The following is a 26,898-nucleotide window of genomic DNA, read 5'->3' as shown; positions in this document are numbered from 1 at the left end:
GCAAGTTTGGTTGCCTGTTTTCAGTTTAGATTGGCAGAAGCACTGAATGAGCAGATAAAAGGTAACTTAAACTGGTTATAGTAGCGATGATAAAATGGAATACCAAGGGTTGAGACATTGGAGGGGGGTACCACCTTCACCAAAAACTTGTAAGCTCTTCCAGTAACCTGTGATAATTTTGTTGGTTTAGTTTAGGGAATGTGACAATTACTGAAAACTAAACCCCTCTATAGATATTCAAAAGTTCTTGAGTCAGTGGAAGAATCACTATCCATCTCTACTTAAGAACTATGTTTAAAAGAGCCCCTTGAAGAGGCAGGGAAATGAACCCACTATGGTGGTTAATAAATAATACTGAGTAATTTATGCAAAGTGATATTACTTTTATTTTACTTTGGTTTGCCTCTGCTTTTAAAAATTCTTCTTGTTATAAAGGACTGGAAGTAGGAGAGTAAAGAAATTAGGAAGAGAAAGAAAAAGGTCAACAATATCTTGTGATACATGCATCACATATTTGAAATCAGATTCTCATCAGGTTAAATCAGACTTGGTGACAGTGAGATAGAAAACTTTTCACTTAAAGCAAGAACTAAATTGTGCAAGGAAAGAGCACTGGGAAGGTAAAGGAGAGTACTTCATACATCAGGGAATGTAATGCCTTTCCTATAATAAGTTGTAGGCAAGGACTTTTGATGTTCAAGTTGCTTTGAAGTCCAAAGTGTCAGACTCAGGAGTAGAGAGCTTGTAAGTTGTGTGTATGGTTATATATTCATGCTCTGACTTTTTGTGCCGGAAGCATACGTGAGCGAAAGAGCTTAAGCTTTCTCCTTTGCAAAATTGAAGAGTAATAAGGAACATTAGATTTAGAGATGGGATCTGTTGATAATTGTGATATATTTGAATTTCTTGAAACTTCATTCTAAATCTCATCTTTAAAAATATTTGTTGCTGTCGGTAACAAATGTTTAATTAACTGTCATGCTGTGCTGTTTTATTTTATTTTAAAGATTTTTATTTATTTATTCATGATAGACACACAGAGAGAGAGAGGGAGAGAGAGAGAGGCAGAGACATAGGCGGAGGGAGAAGCAGACTCCCTGCAAGGAGCCTGGTGTGGAACTTGATCCCAGATCCTGGGATCTCACCCTGGGCCAAAGGCAGATGCTCAACCACTGAGCCACCCAGGCGCCCCATGCTGTGCCATTTTAATACATACTTGAATATTAGAGAAATCAAGTTAGTGAAATCCGGAAAAGCTTAGTTAGCCCTGTGCTCTGCCGACCTGGTGGTAGCCGTGTAAATTGCAGGCATAGTAGACATAATAAGAACCTTGAACCCATAAAGTGACCATTCCGATCTGTAAAATGAGTCAGAGGTTACTTGAAGCTGCATTCTTACTCTTGGTTTCGGGAGGCAGGACTCGAATCAAGTCTCCCAGAGAAATGAAGAGTCTAGACAGGGGAATTGCCTGCTTATTGGTTCATGTTAATTTACCAAAACATGTGTCTCACTTGGGAACTGGATGCAATTTTGACTTTTTGAATAGAGGATCAGGATGACAGTTGTCCCTTATGTTGGAATTCAAATGTAACTTTGGCAAAATAATCACAGAAGGACCTTTGGAGGGGTGCCTGGGTGACTCAGTCGGTTAAGCATCTGCCTTGGGCCTGAGGCCATGATCTTGGGGTCCTGGGATGGAGCCCTGTGTCAGGCTCCCTGCTTGGTGGGGAGTCTGCTTTTCCCTCTCCCTCTACCCCTCCCTCCTTCTTGTACTTTCTCTCATTCTCTCTCACATAAATAAATAAAAGATCTTAAAAAAAAAAGGACCTTCTGAAATGTAGAAAGAAGAAAGAAAGAAATTGTTACCTGACTCCACTGACCATAATCAACTATATTACATTTCCTGACGTGGTGTAGTCATTTTATTTCGATTATGCTGTGTGAAAAATTTATGCATTTCCTTAGTATGCCTGTTGCACATCAGAGGTAACTGAGTTGAGGCCTGGGTGACACCTGAAGACACAAGTAAGTGGCAGAAGAAAGAAATAGGGATAGCATTTTTAAGAACTGCACCCCCCCTTTTTTTTTCTACACAGCTTTTTCAGTTCCATTAATTCCTTCAACTCATGAATTTACAGACCTCTGGAGCTACCACAGATCATTCTTGGAGCTGAGACTAAATCTCATTGTTTACAATGATGAATTGTGCTGTTGTTTTTAGTTTGGTAGAAATATACCTTTGGAAAGTACTGTTTTTTTCCTCTAAAGATTTATTTATTTTAGAGAGAGAGAGCGAGAGTGAGCACAGGTGTGTGCAGGCGATGAGAGAAAGTCAGAGGGAGACAATCTCAAGTAGTTCCATGCTGAGCAGGGAGCCCAATGCAGGGCTCGATCTCATGAGCCATGAGCTTATGACCTGAGCCAAAACCAAGAGTCAGACTTAACTGACTGAGCCATCCAGATGTCCCTGGAAACTACTTTTTAAAATTTACATACCTGGGTGGCTCAGTGGCTGAGTATCTGCCTTTGACCCAGGGCGTGATGTTGGGTCCTAGGATCGAGTCCCACATCAGGCTCCCTAAAGGGAGTCTGCTTCTCCCTCTGCCTATCTTTGCCTCTCTCTCTGTGTCTCTCATGAAAAAATAAACAAAAATCTTAAAAAGAAAAAACTTACATGCTTTTCGCCCATAAGGGTTAGTTTAATGCTGCAAAGGAGTTAAGGCAAACCAGGAGGTTTTCATAACTATAATAAAAACTGCTAGTCATATATAAAAAAAATTAGATGTGAAGTTCCTGAGGATGAAGACCTTATTTGTTTTTCCATCAGCTCAAGCACAGTATGTTGCACCCAACAAATGTCTGGTAAAGGAAATAACTTATTTAGTCTTTTTTTTTCCTCCCGGTCCTATATATTTAAGGTCCTATTCATTGGAATAAATTTTTCCCTATTGCTGATGGGGATCATCAATCTCCGATTGAAATTAAAACCAAAGAAGTGAAATATGACTCTTCTCTGCGACCTCTTAGTATCAAGTATGATGCAAACTCAGCCAAAATCATCAGTAATAGTGGCCATTCCTTCAGCGTTGACTTTGATGACACGGAGGACAAATCCGGTTGGTTCTTTTTTTTTTTTTTTTTTTGATGGGTGGGGGGGGGGTGAGGGTCTTGGATGATTGGGCTGTGATTTCTTTTCTTTCATATTTAAAATATCTATCCATTATATGTTCCTTATTAATTCTTTGCTAGAACTTATAATAAAGGTTTATTTTTACTATTTCATGGCACAATGTTTTTTATGCTGTCAATAAGCCATGGACCAGCCAAATAAAACTTCAGTTTATTTGTTAATTTGATAACTAAGTGGAGTAGGAAAAGAGAATGTCCTTAAAAATGAACATTTAATCCTTCTTCAAGCATATTCACTTCCCAAAGAATCATCATATCCAGTTTAAAGTTAAGATGAGAGAGAAGATTAGAGAGGATCAAATTTTGGAATACTTCTTAAAGCTTCTGACAAATTATTTTTAATTTTAGTTTAATATCAGGATGTGCTGTATTTGCTCTATTCATTAAAAATATAGCTAATTTATAAAAACCCTAAATTGGAAGAAGGTTTTCATTTATTCATTAAGCTCAGATTTAGGTTAGTAATAATATCTGTATTTATGTTATACTATATTGTTAGCAAAAATTATAAGCCCACAAAATTTTTCTCATATTTGTCAAATCCATGAAAGATATATTTTCATCAGAGCATTGTAAAAAATGCACAAAGAAAGATTAACACATGGTATTTTTAACTTTTTGAGGGAGGGAGGATCTTGCCTTTTATATACTATATTCAATGGTCTTTCCTTCAAGCCTCAGTTTGATGATCTGTATTAATAGATATGGTTGATGGATACATTGTAAATAGTCTAAGGCTTCTGAGCATAAAGTTTATACCACCCATAATCATAGTTTGGTACTGTTTATATCTCAAACATAAAAACGTGAGGCTAGGGACACCTGGGTGGCTCAGTGGTTGAGCATCTTGCCTTTCGTTCAGGGTTTGATCCTGAGTCCCGGGATCGAGTCCCACATCATGCTTCCTGCATGGGGCCTGCTTCTCCCTCTGACTCTGTCTCTCTCTCTCTCTGTGTCTCATGAATAAATAAATAAAGTCTTAAAAAAAAACTTGAGGCTACCCACTCCTAGTTTTAGAATAAGAAGTGATTAAATGTACTTCACCTAAAACTTTAAGTTTTTTTTTTTTTAATATTTATTTATTTAGAGAAAGGGAGAGAGAACATGAGTGGGGAGAGGGGCAGAGGAAGAGGGAGAGAATCTCAAGCAGACTCCCTGCTGAGCGTGGAGCTTGAACTTGACCCTAAGATCATGACCTCAGTCAAAACTTAGTCAGGAACGACTGAGTGGTTCAGTGGTTGAACATCTGCCATTGGCTCAGGTCATGATCCCGGGGTCCTGGGATCGAGTTCCACCTTGGGCTTCCCGTGGGGAACCTGCTTCTCCCTCTGCCTATCTCTCTCTCTCTGTCTCTCATGAATAAATAAAATAAAAATCTTAAAAAAAACCAAACAACCCAGAGTTGGACGCTTAACTGACTGAGCCACCAAGTGCCCCAAAATGTTTTTATTTATAAATGTAGGCAGCCTTGGTCGTAAAAAATTCCTACTCTAATTTGCTTGATGATGATCTAGGTTTCCTCTCTCTCCCTCTCCCTCTCCCTGCTTCCTCCTTTTCCTTTCTCTCTTCCTCTTTCTCCCTGTCTCTTTCTCTCTTCCTCTCATTTTCCCTGTACTTTGGGTTACTCCGGGGGAATCAGTTCGTGTTTCCAGATTTGACAATGTGTCTGTGATTGGTAGTGTGTGCCTCTCCCCTATGTGAAGGTCTCGTTCCTATCTAGATCACAATGAAATTACCAGGGTTAATTGGAAATGTCTGTAAAGTACTTTGTACCCCTCTGAGACAGAAACCACATAAATATGGGTCATGATTCTCTTTCTTTTTTTCTCAAGATAAATAAAATGTTTCATGGTGATTCTGGGTATTAGATCAGTGAAAAAGTAGAGACCACTATAGTTAAAATAAATTGTTGGCTTTTTTTTTTTTAGTAAACTGTAAACAACACAAAGATACTGTCTATAGCAAACCACTTTGATTTGAAGAAAACTGTTTCCATTTTGTAAAGAAGCCATTCTTGACCAAAATTAACTCTGAATCCCACCAGCCAAGAAACCACACGCATGGTCTTTGTAGGGCTTCTTTTTCTAGGCAGTTGCATTTCCTGTGGTTAACCTCTGGTGACCCACCCATTCGAATTTTAATAGTCCTTTTAAAAGAGGGCAGGAAAAAAAAATTAAAAAGGGACAGAGGACATGAAATTTTTTGGGAAGAATTCCTGTGGGCCATAGTGGAAGGGAAATAATAATCTGATAAGGAGAGACAAGGACATTCCACCCTAGCTACTGGTCTTTCTGTACTCAGACAGGATCTCACATCTGGGAATCTCATCTGACTGGCCCTACAACTCCTCCTGTAGCACCCCAGGCTTGTCCTATCACAGAGCTTCCCACACTGCATTGTAACTGCCAGTTGGTTCTCTTTCCACTCAGCTGAAGACTCCTTGTGAGCAATGTCTATGTCTCACTCATCTATCTAGCATGGTGCCTTGCACACAATAGGTACTCAACAAATGTGTGTTTAAGTTAAAAACATTTTTTGGGTGCACCTGGGTGGCTTGATGGTTGAGCGTCTGCCTTTGGCTCAAGTCATGATCCCGGGATCCAGGGATCAAGTCCTGCATTGGGATCCCTGTGGAGAGTCTGCTTCTCCCTCTGCCTTGTCTCTGCCTTTCTCATGAATGAATAAACAAAATCTTAAAAAAAAAAAACCCAAAAAATCTTTTGGTACGATGTTTTCTGGAAGACATGGAAAATTGATATGGCATTGTGGTACAGGACATATTGGTCTACATAGGTGAAGTCCCAATAAAATTACAAGCCACCAGAAATCAATTAATATTTACCATTTGACACCCAAGTAGTTTAAGCATTAGTGGATTATTCATTGTTTGGATGTTTAATTGTTAAAGGCTGTTGTACTAATTTTTATATTTTAATAAAGGAGAGTTCCTGGCTTATAGTAAACATTTAATAACTATTAATAACAAACTAATAATAATAAAACATAATAAATAACAGGCCTGTGTTCTTTCCATGTATGAGATATGTTGTGCTGAAATTTATTTATTTATTTATTTAATTATTTTTTCCATGAAATTTTTTAAAGATGTCAAAAGGCTTCTCATTAAGAAAGACCTCCTAAGAATACCAGTGACTTGATGGATTCAGTGCTTATTCTTTAATTTTCATCTCTAGAAATTGTTAATTTCTCAGTTATGATCTAGTTACCAGTTCTAGTTATGTGGTTCTAGATAACTGCCTGAAATCAGCCAAATTCACAAGATCCGAAGTTATACATTAGAAAAGAACAAAAACAGAAAAAAAAATAGGGTTGGGGGAGAATACCTTAGTTGTATGATTCACCCCTAGAAGCCAAGATCCCCAGGTAACAAAACTTTATTATAATGATGTTTCCTTCACTAGACTGTAAGTTACTTGACGATAGGGATGACCTTACCCATCATGCCATACTTAGTATTAAACAAAGTTACAGGCCCATAGTAAGCTCTTCAGAATTGTCGGATGAATGAGCAATGGGAGAGCAACCAGGTGTGCATATGCTCAGAGCAAAAGAAGCTGGACTTAATGAAGACTTACCTGGCTCCGTAAAGAATTCAGGCCCCAGGGACTGGAAACATTTATGGCTTTAGTCTTTCTCTCATGATATAATCCTGGCAGATTTGTGCTGTTTGGTTCCTCTTTTCCTAGATTCCAAGCAAAATACAGATGTGCTATTCATTTAGCTTTACTTCAGAGAACTGTTTACCATACAGTGATTAGGCTTTGACTTTCATTAGATTCATAGTCATAAGAACATATTCTTTAGTGATTCCCAGGTCACTTCCTCAGTAGCCACCTTATAAACCAAAGTTTATGGAGAAGTGCTTCTACAGGTGAGGCCTCTTTTCTACTTTTTGTTAGTAGTATTTATTGATGCAGACCCTGTCCCAGGCACTAGAGATAGAAGAGAACAAGACAGACTCTTCCTTAAAAGAGTTTGTATCCTGGTAGGATAGTAAATGCATGCACAGACAAGTGTGTTAACTTTGAAATTATTTTTTTTTCTGATTTTGTTGCAAGCATGCTTATCACTTAAGGCCACTGATGACAGAGTCATTTCAGAAAATGAATAGGACTAGCAAATTTCTAACCAAGTCACATTTAATGGAGTAACATCTACATTGCTAGTTTCATAACATTGTTGGTCTTTGCAGCATATAAGAAATGACAAGGACCCTTTTACTAAGATATTAAAAATTTCCCATACTTTTATGGCTTTTGACTCTGATTTCTTAATCTCCATAGACCTCTTATATCAGTGTTTTATTTGAGATAGATTTAAGAAAAATCCTGAATGAAAGGATAAGTGTACATGTGTACCAAGTGTGATTTTGGAGAAATGATTACCCATTTTCAGATATAAGATGGAGACTATTTATTTACTCATCTAGGTTACAGAGGAAGATGAATGATTTAATACTTGAAAACACTAAATCATTTTCCTTAAAAATAATTTTTATTGCTATTATTCATTTCATTATTTTGTTATAGACTATCTCAAAGTCAATGATAAATTAACCTTAATATTTTGATTCCCTTTTCCCCACCCTGTGTTTCAGAAGAGCTCTGCTCCAAGAGAATATTTTCTTCACAAGTAGACATTTGCTAATCATGGTCCCAGTTTGAATATTTGAGTTGAAACACTTACATGTGGAGCCAAATATGTAGAGTGTAAGGCCATCTTTGTTGCTTAACTAGCGGAGCTATGCTAATCTGGCTTTAAACCCTGGATTCAGAGCAGACTTTTCAGAGATCAACCATTATTCTTGGATGTTTCCCTAACAATGTGTGTTTTTTGGTATCGCTTTCTTCCTCCTGAGCCAATTTGTTTGCATCTTCTCCCAAAGTTAATTTCACATCGATTACTCAAGCTCTCTAATCTGCTTTTTATCTGTGAAGGAATGACTTTGTGTTTCAGCTCAGGTCTTAAGCTACAGCAAGAAAAAAAAAAGGACAATAAAAATGTTGATTTCTTTGGCTAAAATTAACAACTCTGGCAACAACAGATTGACGAGGATGCAGAGAAAGGGGAACCCTTTTGCACTGTTGGAAGGAATGCAAACTGGTGCAGCCACTCTGGAAAACAGTGTGGAGGTTCCTTCAAAAGTTAAAATTACCCTATTATCCACCAATTGCACTACTAGGTATTTACCCAAAGGTTATGAAAATGCTGATTTGAAGGGGCACATGCACCCTAATGTTTATAGCCGCACTGTCAACAATAATTAAACTATGGAAAGAGTCAAATGTCCATCGACAGATGAATGGATATATAAAATATATAAATGTTACTCAGCCATCAAAAAGAATGAAATCTTGCCATTGCAACAGCATGGAGGGACTAGAATGTATTATGCTAAGGAAATAAATCAGAGAAAGACAAATACCGTATGATTTCACTCCTGTGTGGAATTTAAGAAACAAAACAGATGACCATAGGAGAATGGAAGGAAAAATAAAATAAGATAAAAACAGAGAGGGAAGTAAACTGTAAGAGACTCTTAACTATGGAGAACAGACTGTAGGTTGCTGGAGGGGAGGCAGGTGTGGGATGGGCTAAATGAGTGATGGGCATTAAGGAGGGCACTTGTTGGGATGAGCACTGGGTGTTATATGTAAGGGATGGATCACTAAATTCTACCCCCGAAACCAATATTACACTATATATTAACTGACTTGAATTTAAATAATAAAAAAGAATTATTGATTTCTTTTCATTTGAAATGCCATTACATCTGTGCTGTATGGAATCACTTAGGGAAATGTGCCTTTTTAAATTAATTTATCTGTGAATCAACCTTGAAATTGCTTGTTTAAAGACAAATCAAATGTTTTATTCATTCATTCATCAAATATTTATCACGCATCTGCTCTGTGATAATTAATGTGCTTAGCTGATGGGACCCAATCAGAGTCTCTGTCCTCATAAATAGTGTTCAGTGGGAGACTCAGAACATGAAAACTACTCTGTTTATAACAGGAGAGCAAGCCCTAGAGTCTGCTGTCAATGCTTCTTCTCTTTTACTTTTCAGAGGGCTTTGGAAATAGCTCTCTTAATTATTGTAAAGAAATCTGGATTGAAATGAATCCAAAGGAACCTCCAATCATTCAATCTTCCAAAAATGTTTTTTTTAAATTTTTTTTTAATTTTTTTTTCCAAAAATGTTTTATTGCATATGCTCAGTTTTTTTTTTCCTTGGTAGCTTTGGTAATTATAGAAGGTAAGGAGCATCCAGTCCAATCTCCTAATTAAAAATAGACAAATGAACACAAATGTAGACAGAAAGCTGACGCCCACAGAAGCTTAAGTGAGTTTTGAAAGATCACATAATTCAGTAGCTGAGCTGGGAGTATTTCCAGGTTTGCTGATTCCAACCACACTAACTCTTAATCATTGACGTTCAACTTTAGCTGAGTCAAACTGAGTGAGGAAGAAATGAGTTCGGTTTGTACTGGTTAATACAGACAACCGTCTGGATCATTTTTCTCCCGCTGTATAGCTCAACAAGAGGTGTGCTTTAGGCAAATGTATTTTCCCTTTCTTCCTTACTGTTTGTAGAAAACTGCTTGTGATACCTCTTAGCATCTTTTGCTTCTGTAGGCTCCACATGCAACATGAGACTTGAACTCACGACCCTGAGATCGAGGCACATGTTTTACTGACTGAGCCAGCCAGCCACCCCACGCCATCTTTTGTTTCTTATGTAAGATGGACCATTCCTGGTGCTTTTGAGATACCTCTATCTCTGTATCTTTGTTTTCCTATCTCTGAAGAGGAGGTTCATTTAAATCAAACTGCTATTAAGGCTGCACTTTACAACCTAGCACTTCCATTGAATGTTGATGGAGGATTTGTAACACATATGGTATGTTGAACATCCAGTGCTTTCTTATCTCCCCATAACCTTTAAACATGCCCAATAAAGATTAATTAGGAGGAGACAGTTTAGAACTATGCTTTCTATAAGGAGCTTTTCTCTATCCTTAAGATATGATTCTGTTGCCAAAAAAAAAAAAGACTTAATTTTCTCCCATTTATTTTTTTTTAATTTTTAAATTTTTTTGTCCCGTTTAGATAGAATTCAAGTACAGAAAATGTGCTTACTTGGCCAATTTTTGTAGTAATCCTAACAACAATAAAACAGTAATAATAGAGAATGTGTCCAGCAAACTGATTGTGTGCCAGGCAGTGATAAGTTCTTTTTGTATTCAACTTTTTTACTCTATTTTCAAAATAGCATCAGGAGGAGAGAGTGTTACTATCTTGAGCTTACAGACGCGAAAGCTAAAGCTTTGAAGTTAGGATTGGTGTGAGATGACACAGTAAGAGCAGGAGCCCAGGTCTTCTCATTGCTGGAGCCTGTTCTCAGCCACAGTGCTGGGCTGCTGGGCCAGGCTTAAGGAAGTCCTCTTTACATATCACATCCTTATCCAGAGATCCTGACATCCTCCAGTAAAAGGACCAGTTCTTTACTGTTAGGGACCATTAATTTCTTCTACTTTCTAACCACTGTGTCTGTTGTGATTTCCCACATGTCCCATAAAAATCTGTACCGTGAACTCTCCAACCTTTTAAAATGTTTGTTTTCATTCGTCATGTACCTAAAAATTGTATTCCTGTCTGCAAACTGAATGAAACGTTTGTAAAAAAGATTCCTGGGAGAATACGGGCATGTTGAGTAACTCAGGGAGGTGATGTGGATTGTAGCAGCATGTTTGAGTATTTTTTTCTTGCTAACAACTTAAAATGTGTTGTTGTTTAGTTCTACGTGGGGGTCCTCTCACTGGAAGCTACCGCTTGCGACAGTTTCACCTTCACTGGGGGTCTGCTGATGATCACGGCTCTGAACATGTGGTGGATGGAGTGAGATACGCAGCAGAGGTAATATATTATCCCACACATATTTATGATTCAGCATTTTCCCAGGTGGTGGGATTTAACAAATACAGCGGACAATTCTTTTGATTCCACATTAATCTTGAGCCAATTAGGAGTAAGTGTCTGAAATTGCTTTATTCCATCAGTATGAGAGTTTATCAGTATGAGAGCTATAAATGTGGTCCTTCTGAGCCTTACACTGACTCTGAGAACCTAGAGTTCTTGTACTCATTCTAGAAATGAGTAAACTGCAGAGTTGGAGAGATTAAGTAATTTAGCCAATTAGGAAGTAGTTGAGATGGTTTAAACTTAGGTCTGTTTGATCACAATTACAAACACTTTCTATAATATCTGTTGTGTTTCCTGAAAGTCCAGAGAAGGTAGAGAAAGAGACATTTGATTTGGGCCTAACTGTGTAGATATTTGGTCCAGATATTTGGTCCAATAGCATGTTTAGAAGTGATAGTAAATGGCAAAATTCCTTATAGGGAAAAGAAACAGGCACAGCTCTCCTAAACTCTACATTACCTCTCTATTTACAGGTATAAAGTGGAATCTCTGTTAATTATTGAAGTCACTGGTAAAGCATAACACAATAAAGCATTCACTGATTTTTTATATTTTTTTATTTTATTTTTATTTATTTATTTATTTTTCATTGATTTTTTTAATTGGGAAGTTACTCTTTTATAAATATATTCATTAATAATACTCTATGTTTTCTAATCCTCTGTTAAATGATAAGGCATAATGTACTTCAAGTTTTTTTTTTTTTTTAATTTTTGTTTATTTATTTATGATAGTCACACAGGGAGAGAAAGAGAGGCAAAGACATAGGCAGAGGGAGAAGCAGGCTCCAGGCACCGGGAGCCCGACATGGGATTCGATCCCGTGTCTCCAGGATCGCGCCCTGGGCCAAAGGCAGGCGCCAAACCGCTGCGCCACCCAGGGATCCCTGTACTTCAAGTTTTAATACTGTTAAATATTGCCAGCTTTTCCCTGAGATGAAAGTGAATTATTGTACGACTCAACCAAAGCTTTTTAAGTGACAGTAATTTGGCTTGCGATTTGTCTAGGTGAAACAGAGCATTACCAGGCAAGTGAAGTTTTTCTTCATTTTCTCATGGTCACTGAGCTGTGGAGTTCAGACACTCCTTTATAGTTCTGCTGTTCAGAGAAATCCAGCCAAGAGAATTTTCCAGTTTTGCTCTTTCATTAACAAGTATATCTATTCTTTGAGCCTATCAACCATAACATCCATTAAAACACTTTTGTTTGCAGCCAAGTGCCTAGAGTATGGGACCTGCTATGTTTTCACAGTGGGGGAATAAAATGTATATCCAGAGTGTTGTATGGCACTGGACAAAAGATGCCAAGAATGTAGAAAGTGGGACTCCTGAATCTGTCTGGTGCCTCGGTTTTTATCATCCGCTGAATTGTTTTTATATTGCTTTCTAAAGTTTGTATTCTGAATTTAACACATTGTTCTAAATCTGAAAGGCTCTGTGGGGATTGAGCTGGTTTTGGATTACTGCTTTGTGATTTTCCTAAGCAATTAAAAGAAATTAGTCACATTGCTTTATGGTTATACTTTCCAGCGTCCTAAACTTGAAAGCATATTCTCAGAGAGGCTTTTTATCTGAGCTGGCAAGTTGTTGCTAAAAAAGAGCACTCATATCCAGAAATTTTCCAGAAGCACAGAGTCCTGACTTGCAGAGCAAGAGACATCTTTGTAGACTTTCCCCTCTTGAAGTAAAGCTTTGACTTGGGATTTCATATATTCTTTAATAAGTGTTTAATGCCGTTTCGTATTTTATTCATTTGTTCAGGAATTCATTCACTCTTTAAGAATTCATTGTGACCCCACTGTGTCCCCCATCTTTGTCCAGCTTCCTTGTGCTCATCCTGAAGGAGTGCTGGAAGAAGTAAGGATGAGTCAGGGAATGTTTCCCTGTGAAGAGTCCTTCAACCCTAAACCTAAAGGATGAGCGGAAGTAAGCCAGGCAAAGGGCAGAGACAGCAGTGGCCCTGCCTAAAATCATGTGTGAAGACTTGGGGTGGGGAGGAAAGCACATCATGTATTTGAGGACTTGGAGCAGGGCACAACACGGATTTGAACAACAAAGCGGCCAGTGGGATTTGTGCCTGGAGAACAAAGAGGAGGGCTGCCAGAGGTAAAATTGGAAAGGCTGTGGGGCCAGATTTTACAAAGGTAAATCCCGGTAAGGATTGTGAACTTAATTCTAAGTGTGGTGGGAAGCCGCTGACTGGCTTGGAATTGCCAAGTGATCATATTTGCATTTAAAAAATAGTCAAGCTACAGCTGCCTGTAACCCAATAAATTGGGTTGAAGCAGGAATGAATAAGGGGAGTCAGTGAGGGGGCTTTTGGGGAAGTTCCAGGAAATAGATGATAGTGCAGTTAATTGGAGTGCCAGCTTCCAAGTACAGTTTCAGTGGGATTTGTTGATTGATTTGGTTGGGGATGGCTTGTTTCTGGTGTGAGATAGGAATGCTGATGGAGAATGAAGAAGTCTGGGTCAGACTCCAGGGTTGCGAGGGGTTGTTAGAGGTAGACAATAAACACACGAATAAATGGTATATGGTAAGTTCTTTGATAGGAATAATACCATGGGATCTGATTGAAGAGTTAGGAAAACTTTCTTTTCAATTTATGTGAATTGAGACTGAATGGCTAAGGAGTCACCATGAGAAAAATCTAGACAGCTTCTCAGCAAGTGGGCACAGCAGATACAGATGGCCTCAGGCAGAAATGAAGTTGGCATGTTTAAGAAGTGAAAGGCATTGGCTTCTGGGATTGGGTGGGATTAATGAGGGATAGATGATAGACCATGTCCTAGAGAGGCAAGCAAGGACCATGCCTTGTGGGGCTTTGTAGGGCTGGTTGAGAAATTTAGAACTTATCCTTAATGTATTGAGACAAAGATAATGGAGGGTTTTAAGCAGGAGAATGTCATGTTCTACTTCATATTTTATAAACTATAACTAGCTGCTATGTGGAAAAGAGGTCAGGCAAATGTTGAAACAGGGAGACATATTAGAAGGTTAGGGAAATAGTTAAAATGAGCAAGGGTGGTGGTTTGGGCTCTGAGGGTGGTGGAGGTGAAGAGAGCTAGATGAGTCCATGATCTGTTTGGGAAATAAAATCGGTGGGACTTGCCAATGAAAAGGATGTCAAGATTGAAGGAAGAAAAAAGAGGAGTCTAGAAACACTTGTAAGACTTTGGCTTGAGCAAACAGGATCGTTTTTGCCATTTACTCAGATGGGCAAGTCCAGGGAGGAGTAGGTTGTAGAAAGAAGTTAACTTTCTGTTGTGTACATGTTAAGTTTGAGGTGTCTCATAGATATTCTAGGCTCACGTCCAAGAAGTCTGTTAGATACAGACCTGGAGTTTAAGGAAGAAGTCCAGGCTGGAGCTGGAGGTATTTGGGAGTCATTTGTTTCTAGTTTCAGGTTCAAAAGAATCCCTTTGCGCTCAGCTGTAGAAATGATTCTGAAGTGTTAATTAGTTTTTCCAGGCACTTTTTACCTAACTTCATGACTGTCACTGAGTTGTATGACATAAAGAAAAAGAAAAAGAAATGAAATGAAAGGAACAAGTCATTTAGAGTGTACTTAAAAGCTTAATTTTGAGTCTAATCTGATGATCTGTGACATTCTAGAGAGGGATTAAAGTGATCTGAATCATGAAAAACCTTACCCTAAGAGTTACACATCTATAAAAAGTAGACTAATAATCCACTCCATATTTAAAACTTCATCTGATTACGGTTTGTGCAGATTATATAATAAGTATATTAAATATGTAGTTGATAGTAAAACTGTGATTTTAACCTTAATGGTGATTTTTGGCATGCTGAGCATAATTTACATATCAATAGTATGCAGTTAAAAATGCTAGAGTTGAATAATACTATTATTTAGAAATTATTGGGGCACTTGGGTGGCTCAGTGGATTGAGCGGATGACTCTCTATTTCAGCTCAGGTCATGATCTCAGGGTCCTGAGATTGAGCCCCATATCAGGCTCTGCCCTCAACGTGGAATCTGCTTAAGATTCTCTCTCCCTCTCCTGCTGCCCCTCCCCCTGCTTGTGTGTTCTCTCTCTTAAACAAACAAACAAACAAACAAATAAATAAAAATCTTAAAAAAATAAATTATCGTCTAACAAGGAAGACTTCTCATTTCCATTTTTGTAGTGGCTGTGACTTCTTGTCATTTGCTTAAATCACTGTGGCTGTCATTATTAGTCAGGAAATATGAGTTTGTTATTTGTTTGAGTTTTAATTCAAATATAAATGCAAATACAAGTGATATCGGTCCATCTGAAGATTTTGGTGCCAGTTAGGTAAGGTGTGTGGGAGAGAGAAAGACTTGTTTACAAAAAACAGATTTCTCCTGCTGTAGTTTCCCATAATATTCTAAATAATTGTTGTTTTTTATTTTTAAAAAGGGTTTATTTATTTATTTGAGGGAGAAAGCAAGTGAGCATGAGCTGAGGTTAGGGGGGCAGAGGGAGAGGGAGAAGCAGACTCCCCTCTGAGCAGGGAGCCTGATGCGGGGTTTGATCCCAGGACACTGAGATCATGACCTGAGCCAAAGGCAGACACTAAGCAACTGAGCCATCCAAGTACCCCTAAATAGTTGCTGTTTTTAACCAGCAAAAGATTCGTCTCTCTTTGGTTACATATTCGTTTTCTAATCAGTTGACACCTATGTTTTTGGTGTCATCCCTTACTAAGTGAGCTGATGGATTGGCCCAGAGCCATTTAAAACAACATTAATGGTCTTTTCAGCCCCTCCCTTACAGTGGAATGTCATCTATCTCATGTGAACCAAATGAATTTTGTTTCATCACCCAGTGTTTTCAGATTTGGTTCCTCCTCCAACTATCTCACACCAACTTAGAACATGGCACTACAGGGATCTACTCTTGTATTTTCCGTCTGCATATCCCATGGTCTTCCTTGCTTGTTTGTGGATGGGGACTATTGTATAGTTGTGTAGCTCACTGGTTGTGATAATTCTTATTTATCCAGAAATCCTGCATAGTAGTTGCCTATGAGATATGAAGTTATAGTTAAAGCATGGGATTAAAACTGTGTCTTTGAACATACTCAATTCTCTATTTAAGAATCATCTAGAAAGGTGATTTGTGCATGAAACCCTTCATATGTGTTTCCTCCCTGGCATGCCAAAAGGATTCCTTTAAAGGTTATTTTATCTGAAGTCAGTCCGTCATATGGGCGTTCTTGGACAGCATGGCATCCTCATGATCTTGGCCAGATTGTTTGAGCATGGCACGTTCCCCTTTGGCATCTATCTTAGTTTGTTCTTCTGCTGAATCAGGAATGAAGATCTCCCCAGGTGCTTTTCTGTCTTACTGTTATTCTGCAGTTTTTCACGGTTGTTTGTGTGTTTGGGACACACTATTATTTAACAGTGCAGAACATTTAGGATGCCTTTGGATTTTGCAGAAGGCCACTTGCATGAGGGCAGAGTTGTCAAGTAGGTGTATTTTCTGTTTTCTAGAGTTCCAGGTACTCCAACTCCTTGCCTCTTTACTTCTTTCCTTTTCTCCACCTCAGTAGCATAACTGCCTCTCATTTTCACCCTCAGACACATCCTAATCCCTGTTCCTAGACAAATCCTCTTTGTCTCTATTAAAACTTGCTGTCAGCAAAGGGGCTGAACATATTTATAGAAGGTAATAAGAGTGTGAATACTGCTTAAAATAGTTCTGATAAGGAGAATTTGCACTTTCAAGTCATAAAGAGTTTTTTTTTTAAGATTTTATTTATTTATTCATGAGAGACACAGAGAGAGGCAGAGACACAGGCAGAGGGAGAAGCAGGCTCCATGCAGGGAGCCCGACATGGGACTTGATCCCAGGTCTCCAGGATCAGGCCCTGGACTGAAGACAGCACTAAACCACTGAGCCACCGGGGCTGCCCCATAAATGATGACCACCTGACTAGGAACAATTGGTACTGTTACCGCAAACCTTCAGTTGACTTCTCCACCCCTCTGTGAGGCTAAGCTTGTCTAGTGGACTCTGTTATCTGACCTAACGCCGCTCTATTGCAATCCCACCACGGAAGGTTATGGAGGAGACTTAAGTCACTCAGGAGCAATGGTTGAAGATTTTGGGGGCTGGAGGGGCTTGGCAAGATGCTCCAGAGCATTTTACATAGTGATAGGGATTTTCTATAGTACACTACAGATTAAGTGGCCATAGTCCTTGTCTTTGGCTTTTGGACAAAAACAAATAGGAGGATTCTAATGTTATACACATGAGTGCACAGCACCAGAACATCTATATAAATATTTTATTTTCATTTATGTTCTTAAGAATTTTTCAAAAATGACATTTGAATTATGTTGCCTACCTCCCTTTCAGCTCCATGTCGTTCATTGGAATTCCGACAAATACCCCAGTTTTGTTGAGGCAGCTCACGAGCCAGATGGACTAGCTGTCTTGGGAGTATTTTTACAGGTGAGAATCCACTGATTTCATTTTAAATAATTAATCAGCCATGTTGGATAAAGAGTTTCAGTCATGGAAGGGATAGTCTGCCATTTTAATAGTAAACTCATTCTAAGTTTAATGTTTTCCTTTTGAAATATATATTGAAAATTTACATATTAGTTTATGATTTATCTAATAGCCCAGAGCTACCATGGGAGCACTATCTAATGTTGCCTCTTGTCCATTGATCATTTTTATAAGAATAGAAACAGCAGCAGCAGCAGCAGCAGCAGCAGCAGCAGCAGCAAACATAGTAGCAGGAGTAACAACTGAGATTCTGAGAAGAAAATCTGTATTCTAGGCTCTTCCCCATTACACATTATTTAGAGATACAGGACAAAGTTCAAGTTCCTGATTCTTGAAGCACTAGTTTCACCACAGTGGTTTGTTGTCTCAAACACAATGACCAATTTTTAAAAATCGATGTTGTGTTTTCCTTTGTCTCATACTCACATGTGGTTTAGCAAGTATCATTGTTATAATCCCTGTGGGTGGGTTGGGCTGTTCAGCTCCCACTGTGACTACATTCTTGCAGGGCGTGCACTTTTGCTCTGCCACCAACTCTGTGTGTGATGTTGTAACTCGTTGGGGCTGGGACTGGGGGAAGTACAGAGCAGAGTGGAGGGTGAGATGAATGGCAGTAGCTCCTTCCCTTTGGCCACCAAGTATGCTGGTGGCAGTGGAATGCAAGTGGGGCAAGAGATTATACTTTAATCCTGAAGGATTTATAACCTTAGGTAAATTTGGGACATCCCTAGTAATGAAAAGAGGTACATAGATTTTTTTCTGATGATTTCTACTAGTGATAACATATTGTCTTGGACCTCAAATCGCTTTAGGTTGAAAATGGGAGATGTTTTCTTAGAGTGCTTTGATGTCACAAGAGTAGTTTGGATTTAGGGTCTGAAGGTCACATCCGGTTGAATAGTGCAAGTGTTATGTTGGAGTTTCCTGAGCATGTTTTCTCTGAAATTAACGTGTATATTAAACATTCATAAAGCTGAAAACTATGGAGCTGTTACTACTAGTTTTGGAATCGAGTTTATAATTCAGCCAAGGAGCCCTGTAACATTATCTTGTTATTCAGATTTTTCTGGCACGATAAAGCCAGCAGGTAAAAGACAGCTTCATTATAGAACAATCTCTGTTTGTTCTGGGCTGGCATACGTTTTTCAAAAAAACCATTCAAAACCAGTGACTGAGATGGAGTTGAACCAGACCTGCTCTGCTACAGTAACCACTTCTTTTGAAATTTTGTGCTTTCAGATCGGTGAACATAATTCTCAACTGCAAAAGATTACTGATATTTTGGATTCTATTAAAGAAAAGGTAAAATGAAATTTTATTTGCTACTGACTAATGTATTCCTTTTTCTCTCCTGAAGTCTGTTACCTTCTTTTAATTACTTAGACTGTAGATAGAGCGTATGCTATATGCTTTGAAGCAGGTTTGGAACATACTTGACCAGTAGAGCAGAATCAACCAATTACCACTCATCTTTTGAAAATTATGAGGGGGTCTTAAGTTCTCTAAAATCATTACTAATTCATCTATGCATAATTAGTTTCTGGTATTGGAGCTTTGTGCAATCAGCACTTAATTGCAACACATCGTAAACAAATCTTGTGCTTCTTAAATAAACCTAGGTAATGTGCTACTTCATCTAAAATGTTTAGATTAAGGCAGAAACTTTTTTTTTAAGATGCAAAGGGAGATACTAAATAATTCCATGAGGTAGAGAATTCTAGTAAAATGGCATTTCATTGATATATGTTTTTTTGAGGGGTGTGTAAAGCTCTCCCGTTGTAATTTGTGAGAATTCTCTTTTCTCCACTAGGGTAAACAGACTCGATTCACAAATTTTGATCCACTATCTCTGCTCCCTCCATCCTGGGACTACTGGACATATCCCGGTTCCCTGACAGTCCCGCCTCTTCTTGAGAGTGTCACATGGATCGTTTTAAAACAACCTATAAATATCAGCTCTCAACAGGTATGTCACCTTTTCAAGGTTACTCTTGATTTACTGGAGGAAACTGGACCAAAACCTAAAAAAAAAAAAAAAAAAAAAAAAAAATCCTGCCCTTCATTTCTGCTGGGGCCTTATGAAGCCTATATTTATTCTTCATTGATCAGTAAGTGTCATTGGACCAGGTAAAACTTATGTCCATTTATTATTTGACCTGTGATTAGATGATTTCTCTCCCTGTTCTTTGAAATGTGATGTGTGCACAGACACTGAGGAAAGTGAAGTGACTTTATTTTTTTTTTTTTTTTTTTTTTTTTTTTTTTTTTTTTTTTTTTTTTTTTTTTTTTTTTTGTGAAGTGACTTTAAAGGTTAAAATTGTTTTTTGTTTGTTTGTTCTCTTTATTGGGCTGAGATATAAACAGGTCGGCATATAAACCGGAAAATCAGGGGAAAGGTGACTTTAAGAGGGGACTTTCTTCTTTTTGACTGCACCCTCTAGACCTGCTCCTCCTACAGATTTCACAATCAGAAAGTGAGCAGTGAGAACAGCAGTGGGTCTTTTGGCTTTTGTTGACAAAGCTTTTAGTGGGGCTGCTTGAGGGACTTTAAGCACTTACTAAGGTGCTGTTGGGTGCCTACCTGTGCTGTTTTAGTGAGGACATTGCCTCACTTGTTTTTCTGATAAACACATTGAATCCCCACGATCAGCCAAGCAGTCTGCAGGCTCAGGATGTCTTTGATGCCCAGAGAGTCTGCTCGAATCTACGAGCTGTGTGACTGACCCGTCGGACAGACGGGTGCTATGTCTTCTGTGGATGCTGTGCTGAGTGGCTTTTCTTTTCTTCTCCTTTTTGAATTACTTGCTGCAAAATCTCAGCAAGGACATAGTCTAGTAATTTTTGCAGCTAATAAGGGATTTCTGTTCTGGGCTTGCTCACCTGCCTGGCTGTTTATTTTTTACCCCAAGTCAGAGACTAGAGCTGGTTCACCTTCTAAGGTCATGCCAGGTAACATTTTCCCTTGTGGTGTGTTGAACACATCCAACTTCTGTTGGCCTTATCTTTAGGATTAAAGCCAAATAATAATCTAGGACTAATAAAGACATTTTGTAAAAGTCTGGATTGAAATCCAGAGTTTGACTGACATGGAAATTCCTGTGACTTTTTCCTATCATAAATAAAGTGCACTGTGTCATGACAAAAATGACCTGTCACTAATTCGGTGGCCTTACTGACGGAGTACATTTTTCTTTTCTTTGTGTGCTAAACTGTTCGCTTTTACATTCCTTTGTTAAATTTGAACAAGGCAAGGTAAGAATTAATAAATTATAACATCAAGGTAGTATTAATAGGAGATCATGTTTCTCCTCATATTTCTTTTTTTTTGTAAATTTATTTATTGTTGGTGTTCGATTTGCCAACATATAGAATAACACCCAGTGCTCATCTCATCAAGTGCCTCCCTCAGTGCCCGTCACCCAGTCACCCCCACCCCCCATCCACCTCCCCTTCCCCCACCCCTAGTTCATTTCTCTCCTCATATTTCAAGGATATTTTTATCTCTTAAATAACTTTTTAAAATCTTTGAAAGAGAATATATCAAAATATATAATTTAGTTCCTTAAAATGCATAAAGCTCTAAATCAAACATGACTGGCTCTAAGTTTAGGAATTATGCCTACCTAGTTTTGGTTTCCTTACTGTATCTAATTGGAGGCTCAATTGATTAATATGAATTATTAATGTGGTTTTTATATGGTTGAGTATATAAAATAATAACTATATTTTAGAGCTTTAATATGATTGATAATTTACTGTGATTTACTTAAATACACTTACATCTATTCTAGCATGAATATTTTCAGACATTTTCATTTTTTAAAAAATATTTCATTTATTTGAGACAGAGAGAGAGAGAGAGAGAGAGCACAGGCAGGGGGAAGGGGCAGAGGGAGAGGAAGAAACAGACTCCTCGCTGAGCAGAGAGCCAGACCTGGTCTGATCTGAGAACCCTGAGATGGTGACTTAACCCAAGGGCAGACATTTAACTGATTGAGCCATCCACGCGCCCCAGACATTTCCATTTTTTAACCAGATGGAAATGATTATCTTAGTAAGAATCCAAATTATTATAATATGACATTATGGTGATTTTAAGAGTTAAAGAATGAAACAAAAGATATTTCAGAAATCAATCCCAGTCTAACCATGAGAAAAATATCAGACAAAGCCCAACTGAGGGACATTTTACAAAATAGCCAATCAGTATTCTTCAAAACTATCAAAGTTATCAAAAGCAAGGTAAATCTGAGAAATTGTCATTATCAGGAAGTGCTCAAGGACATATGACTACTAAGTGTAATATTTCTTGGTAGGATCCTGGAACAGAAAAAGACATTAGGTAAAAACAAAGGAAATCTTAGTAAAGGATGGACTTTGGTTAAGAGAACATTAATACTGGCTCACCAATTGTGAAAAATATACCACACTAATGTAAAATATTAATAATAATAGGGCAAATTGAGTGTGGGATATATGAGAACTATTTGTGCTATCTTTGTAATAATTCTGTAAATCTAGAATTATTCTAAAATAAAAAGGTTATTAAGAAAACCCCATACATCAGAGGGTTGAGATGATTATTCAGTTGTTTACCTCTTTTATATAAAGAGAGATGAACCTGTATACCACTTACTTAAAAGTCACTTTCCTAAAGATAGTTTCTAATCTCATTTTTTTTAATTTTATTTATTTATTTTTTTTTCTAAAGATAATTTCTAATCTCATTTTTGGCAGCTTTTTATTTTTGAAGTCCCTGGGGCACATTATTTTATTTTCTAATTCTACTGTACAATGTCACTAGCTATGAAGATTAAATTCTTTTTTCAGTAAGTTGGTGCCAATGTTTTTTCTAGGTTTTTCTGCTATTTCTTGCCAAGTCACTGTTTGACAGGAAGGACAAATCACGTGATTTTCATTTTCTTTTATTTGATTCAAGCTCATGTTTTTCTCCAGAGTCACTTACAGAAATGCTTAGTTTAACTGCCAGACCAGTAAACAGATATGCTGTTTTCAGATAGTTTTGATAACTTATGTGTCATTCTCTTTGGAAGGCTAACTTTTCTGCCAAGTTTCTTTGGGTTATCCTAAATTATCCAAATTGGCTTGCTCACCTGCTGAATTCAATGTGCAGAATCCTTGGTTTTAATTCTATGCTTTTTTAAAAAAAATTCTCTTTGTCATTTGTTATGATATTTCCATACAATAAAATTTGTGAGTTTTAGTGTACAGTTGATGATTATTGTTATTGTATATTACTATGCAGCAATTACTAGATTGAGATATAAAACAGATCCCTAGGCCAAAAAATTTCCCTGTGTGTCTTTGCACTCCACCTCCTTCCTCACCCATGGCACAGGCCGTCACTGAGATGCTGTTACTAGGATTTTGCTTTTTCTAGATTTTTATTTATTTGTTTTTATTTTATTAATTTTTTAAAAAGAGATTTTATTTATTTATTCATGAAAGACACAGAGAGAGAGAGGCAGAGACACAGGCAGAGGGAGAAGCAGGCTCCATGCAGGGAGCCCGATATGGGACTCGATCCCGGGACTCCAGGATCACGCCCTGGGCCCAAGGCAGATGCTCAACCGCTAAGCCACCCGGGCTGCCCTTGATTTTTATTTAAATGGAATCATACAGTATGTAGATTTTCATGTTTAGTTTTTTTTTTTTACTTAGCATGATGTTTTTTAGATTCACTGTCAATTTTTGTTACTGAGTAATATTCTATGATATGGATATACTACCTTATTTTAAAGTCTCTTTACCACCTGATGGACATTTTGGTTGCTTCCTGTTCTGGGCTATTACGAATAATAGCTGTGCATACTTGGAAGTTAGAAATGATTGGCATATGCATTTTTGTGTGGATGCATATTTTCATGTTTTGTGGCAATACCTAGCTCTAGATTCACTAGGTCATGTGGTAACTTCAGGTTTAATTGTATAAAGTGCTGCCGTATTGTTTTTTAATGTGGCTGTTCCACCCTCCATTCTCACAGGCAATATATGAGATTTCTAGTTCCTCCACATCCTTGTCAACACTTGGTGGTGTTAGTCCTTGGAGCTTTAGCCGTTCTAGTGGGTATATGTGATTTTTAAAATTCGCATTTATCTGGTGATCAGTAATGTTGAGCATTTTTTCATATACTTGTTGGCTGTGCATATATCTTTTGTGAAATATCTGTTCAATTAATTTGCTCCTTTTAAAATTGGGTGTTTGTTTTTTCATTATTGAATTGCAAAGGTTCTTTTTTTTTTTTTAAAAAAAAAGATTTTATTTATTTATTCATGAGAGACAGAGAGAGAGAGAGGCAGAGACACAGACAGAGGGAGAAGCAGGCTCCATGCAGGGAGCCCGACGGACTCGATACCAGGTCTCCAGGATCATGCCCTGGGCTGAAGGCCAGCGCTAAACCGCTGAGGCACCTGGGCTGCTCCAAAGGTTCTGTATACAATCAGGATGAAGTCCTTTTTAAAATACATGTTTTTTTTTTAAGATTTTATTTATTCATTCATGAGAGAGAGAGGCAGAGACATAAGCAGAGGGGGAAGCAGGTTCCCTGCAGGAAGCCCAATGTAAGACTTGACCCCAGGACCCTGGGATCATGCCCTGAGCCAAGGCAGCTCCTGAACCACTGAGCTACCCAGGCATCCCTTAAAATACATATTTTGCAGAGGTTTTCTCTCAGTCTGTTGGTTGCCTTTTTTAAAAACTATGTCTTTTGGAGAGTAAAAGCTCTTAACCTTGATATAGTCCATTTTAATCAGTTTATCCTTTATTAGTTTGTGCTTTTGGTGTTCTGTGTAAGATATCTTTGCCTAACTATATGCCCCTAAATATTTTTTCATACTTTAAGTAATGTTTGTAGCTCTTACATTTAAGTTTTTGATGACTTATGAGTTAATTTTTATATATATACACTGTGCCTCATTTTCTCTTTCCTTCTGATATTTCAATTACATATACATTTAACCTTTTAATAACATCTCGCAGATCTGCAAGACTTTATTTTTTTAGATTTTTAAATTCAATTTAATTAACATATAGTGTATTACTAGTTTTGGAGGTAGAGTTTAGTGATTCAGCAGTTGCATATAACACCCAGTGCTCATTACATCAAGTGCCCTCCTTCATGCCCATCGCCCAATTAGCTCATTCCCCCATCAGAGGGGAGATGCCCCTCTAGCAACCCTCAGTTTGTTTCCTATAGTTAAGAATCTCTTGTGGTTTCCCTCTCTCTGATTTCACCAAGACTCTTTTTTTTTTTTAGATAATTTTTAATATTTCTTTTTTTTCTCGTGGATAATTTCTATTGATCAAGTTCATTCACTCTTTCCTCTGTTGTGTCAATTTGACTGTCAGGTCTATCCAGGTAATTTTTTGTTTTAGCAATTCTATATTTTAGTTCTAAATTTTGGGTTTGGTTGTCTTTTCTTATATCTATTTTTCTACTGAGACTTTCCACTACTCTGCATTAAAGATGCTTTGTTTAACATACAACCCTCAGGTAATTAAAGTAGCCATTTTAAAATCCTTGTGAAAAAATCCTTGTTAAGTTCCTACTTTGGTTCCTATTGGGTCTGACTCTGCTGATGTTTCCTTTTTTGAGAATTGTTCCATTTTCTTGCTTCTTTGTATGTGAAGTATTTTTAATATTAATTAATTAATTAATTAATTACTGGAGTTCAATTTGCCAACATATAGCATAACACCCAGTGCTCGTCCCATCAAGTGCCCCCCTCAGTGCCCGTCACCCAGTCATCCCCACCCCCTGCCCACCTCCCTTTCTACCACCCCTTGTTCGTTTCCCAGAGTTAGGAGTCTCTCATGTTCTGTCTCCCTTTCTGATATGTGAAGTATTTTTAAAATTATATTCTAGATGTTATGAACATTAAGTTATGGAGATTCTGGATTTGGTTATTTTTTTCTGATGAATATTATTTCCTTTATGTTAATAGGTAATTTTTTTTTTTTTTTGTGGTCAAGTCTTGAATTGCAAATTTTCTTTTTTGTGCAGCAGCTCTGGTCTCAGAACAGCCATGTGTGGTTCTTGGGTATAGAGTTTGAGGATCCTCTCTCTGATTCTTTTCCTTAAGACCAGTGTGCTCCATTGCAGATTCTACTCAGCTTCAAGTGAAACACTGGAGAGATAGGAACTCACTGTAGAGCTCCCATCTCTCTTTCAAGTGAGAATAAATTACCCACCTGAGTCCCTCTGCTTTTGCTCACTCTCCACTACCTGTGACTAGTTTTCTTTTTCTTTTTTTTTTTAATATTGTCTAGGTTTTAGAGTTATTTTCCACAGGGAGGTTGTCTGTAGGTTCTTAGACCAACATACCTGGAAGCAAAACCTAATGTCCCTTTTAAATAGTAAAATGCTATATTATGTAATTAATGATAATGATCTAGGATTACTCTTCTTCTGCATCTTTAGGCTAAATGTGAAATGAGGAAAGAATGCATTCACTTGAACATTAGCTTTGACTTATATAAAAAACTCCATGTAATTAGCTTTGTAATTAAAGTTCTAAATTATAGGAGACAGTACAAATCAATTCTAGAATTGTTTAATAATTGCTAATTCTTTCAAGGTATAATGCAAAGGAAGCGTTTAACAAAGAAGTGTTAAAGGAGTCTTAAAAATGTTCCTAGTCTTCAAGTAGTTTATAATCTAATAGACAAGATAAAATAAATGCATAAAAAATTATAACAGTGGCTGTGCTTGGTATATAAGAGAAATGAGGTGTAAAGGGAGTTAAAAGAGGAGAGACTGGTTTATTGGAGAAATCAGGAAAAGACTTCATGAAAGAGCTGATATCTGGGCTAGGGAAAAAGCAGTGACTGGTTGGAGGTAATAAAAAAAAAAGGGAGCAATTTCAAGAAAGAACACCATAAATAAAGGCAAGAAAAGGTGCAGAAAATATGTGGGCACCTTTATACTTAAGATTCTCAGACTTTAGTATATACAACAATCACCTGGAGGAGCTTATCAAAATGTGGATCTTATTAGAAATTCTCATTCAGAAGGTCTGGCATAGGGTTCCATAATCTGAAATTTTAAGAATCACCCCAAAGTCTTTTCATTCAGATGCTCTAGGGCCGCCCTTCACTAAACTGGCTTCGGGTGGGACCTGTGTGTGATAGTAATCAGAGACAATCTAGTTGGTTGGAACCCAGTGACTCAGAAA

At 37.7% G+C, this 26,898-nt stretch overlaps 1 protein-coding gene across 2 annotated transcripts in view; it reads left to right on the top strand.

The window, feature by feature from the left end:
* CA13 (carbonic anhydrase 13) overlaps window positions 1-26,898 on the top strand; it is a 33,367-nt gene that overhangs the window by 2,055 nt on the left and 4,414 nt on the right. Inside the window, exons 2-6 of one of the 2 annotated variants that reach the window (XM_041769701.1) lie at window positions 2,919-3,116; window positions 11,012-11,130; window positions 17,548-17,643; window positions 18,943-19,005; window positions 19,514-19,669. In XM_041769701.1, coding sequence (XP_041625635.1) covers window positions 2,919-3,116; window positions 11,012-11,130; window positions 17,548-17,643; window positions 18,943-19,005; window positions 19,514-19,669 — 632 coding nt within the window. The remainder of the gene's footprint in view (window positions 1-2,918; window positions 3,117-11,011; window positions 11,131-17,547; window positions 17,644-18,942; window positions 19,006-19,513; window positions 19,670-26,898) is intronic. The other variant, XM_041769702.1, reaches the window with a different exon arrangement.

Source organism: Vulpes lagopus, chromosome 9, assembly GCF_018345385.1.
Source record: "Vulpes lagopus strain Blue_001 chromosome 9, ASM1834538v1, whole genome shotgun sequence".
In the NCBI taxonomy this organism is placed as follows: Eukaryota; Metazoa; Chordata; class Mammalia; order Carnivora; family Canidae; genus Vulpes; species Vulpes lagopus.
The sequence above is the reverse complement of the archived record's forward strand: the minus strand, read 5'-3'. Positions and strand labels throughout refer to the sequence as shown.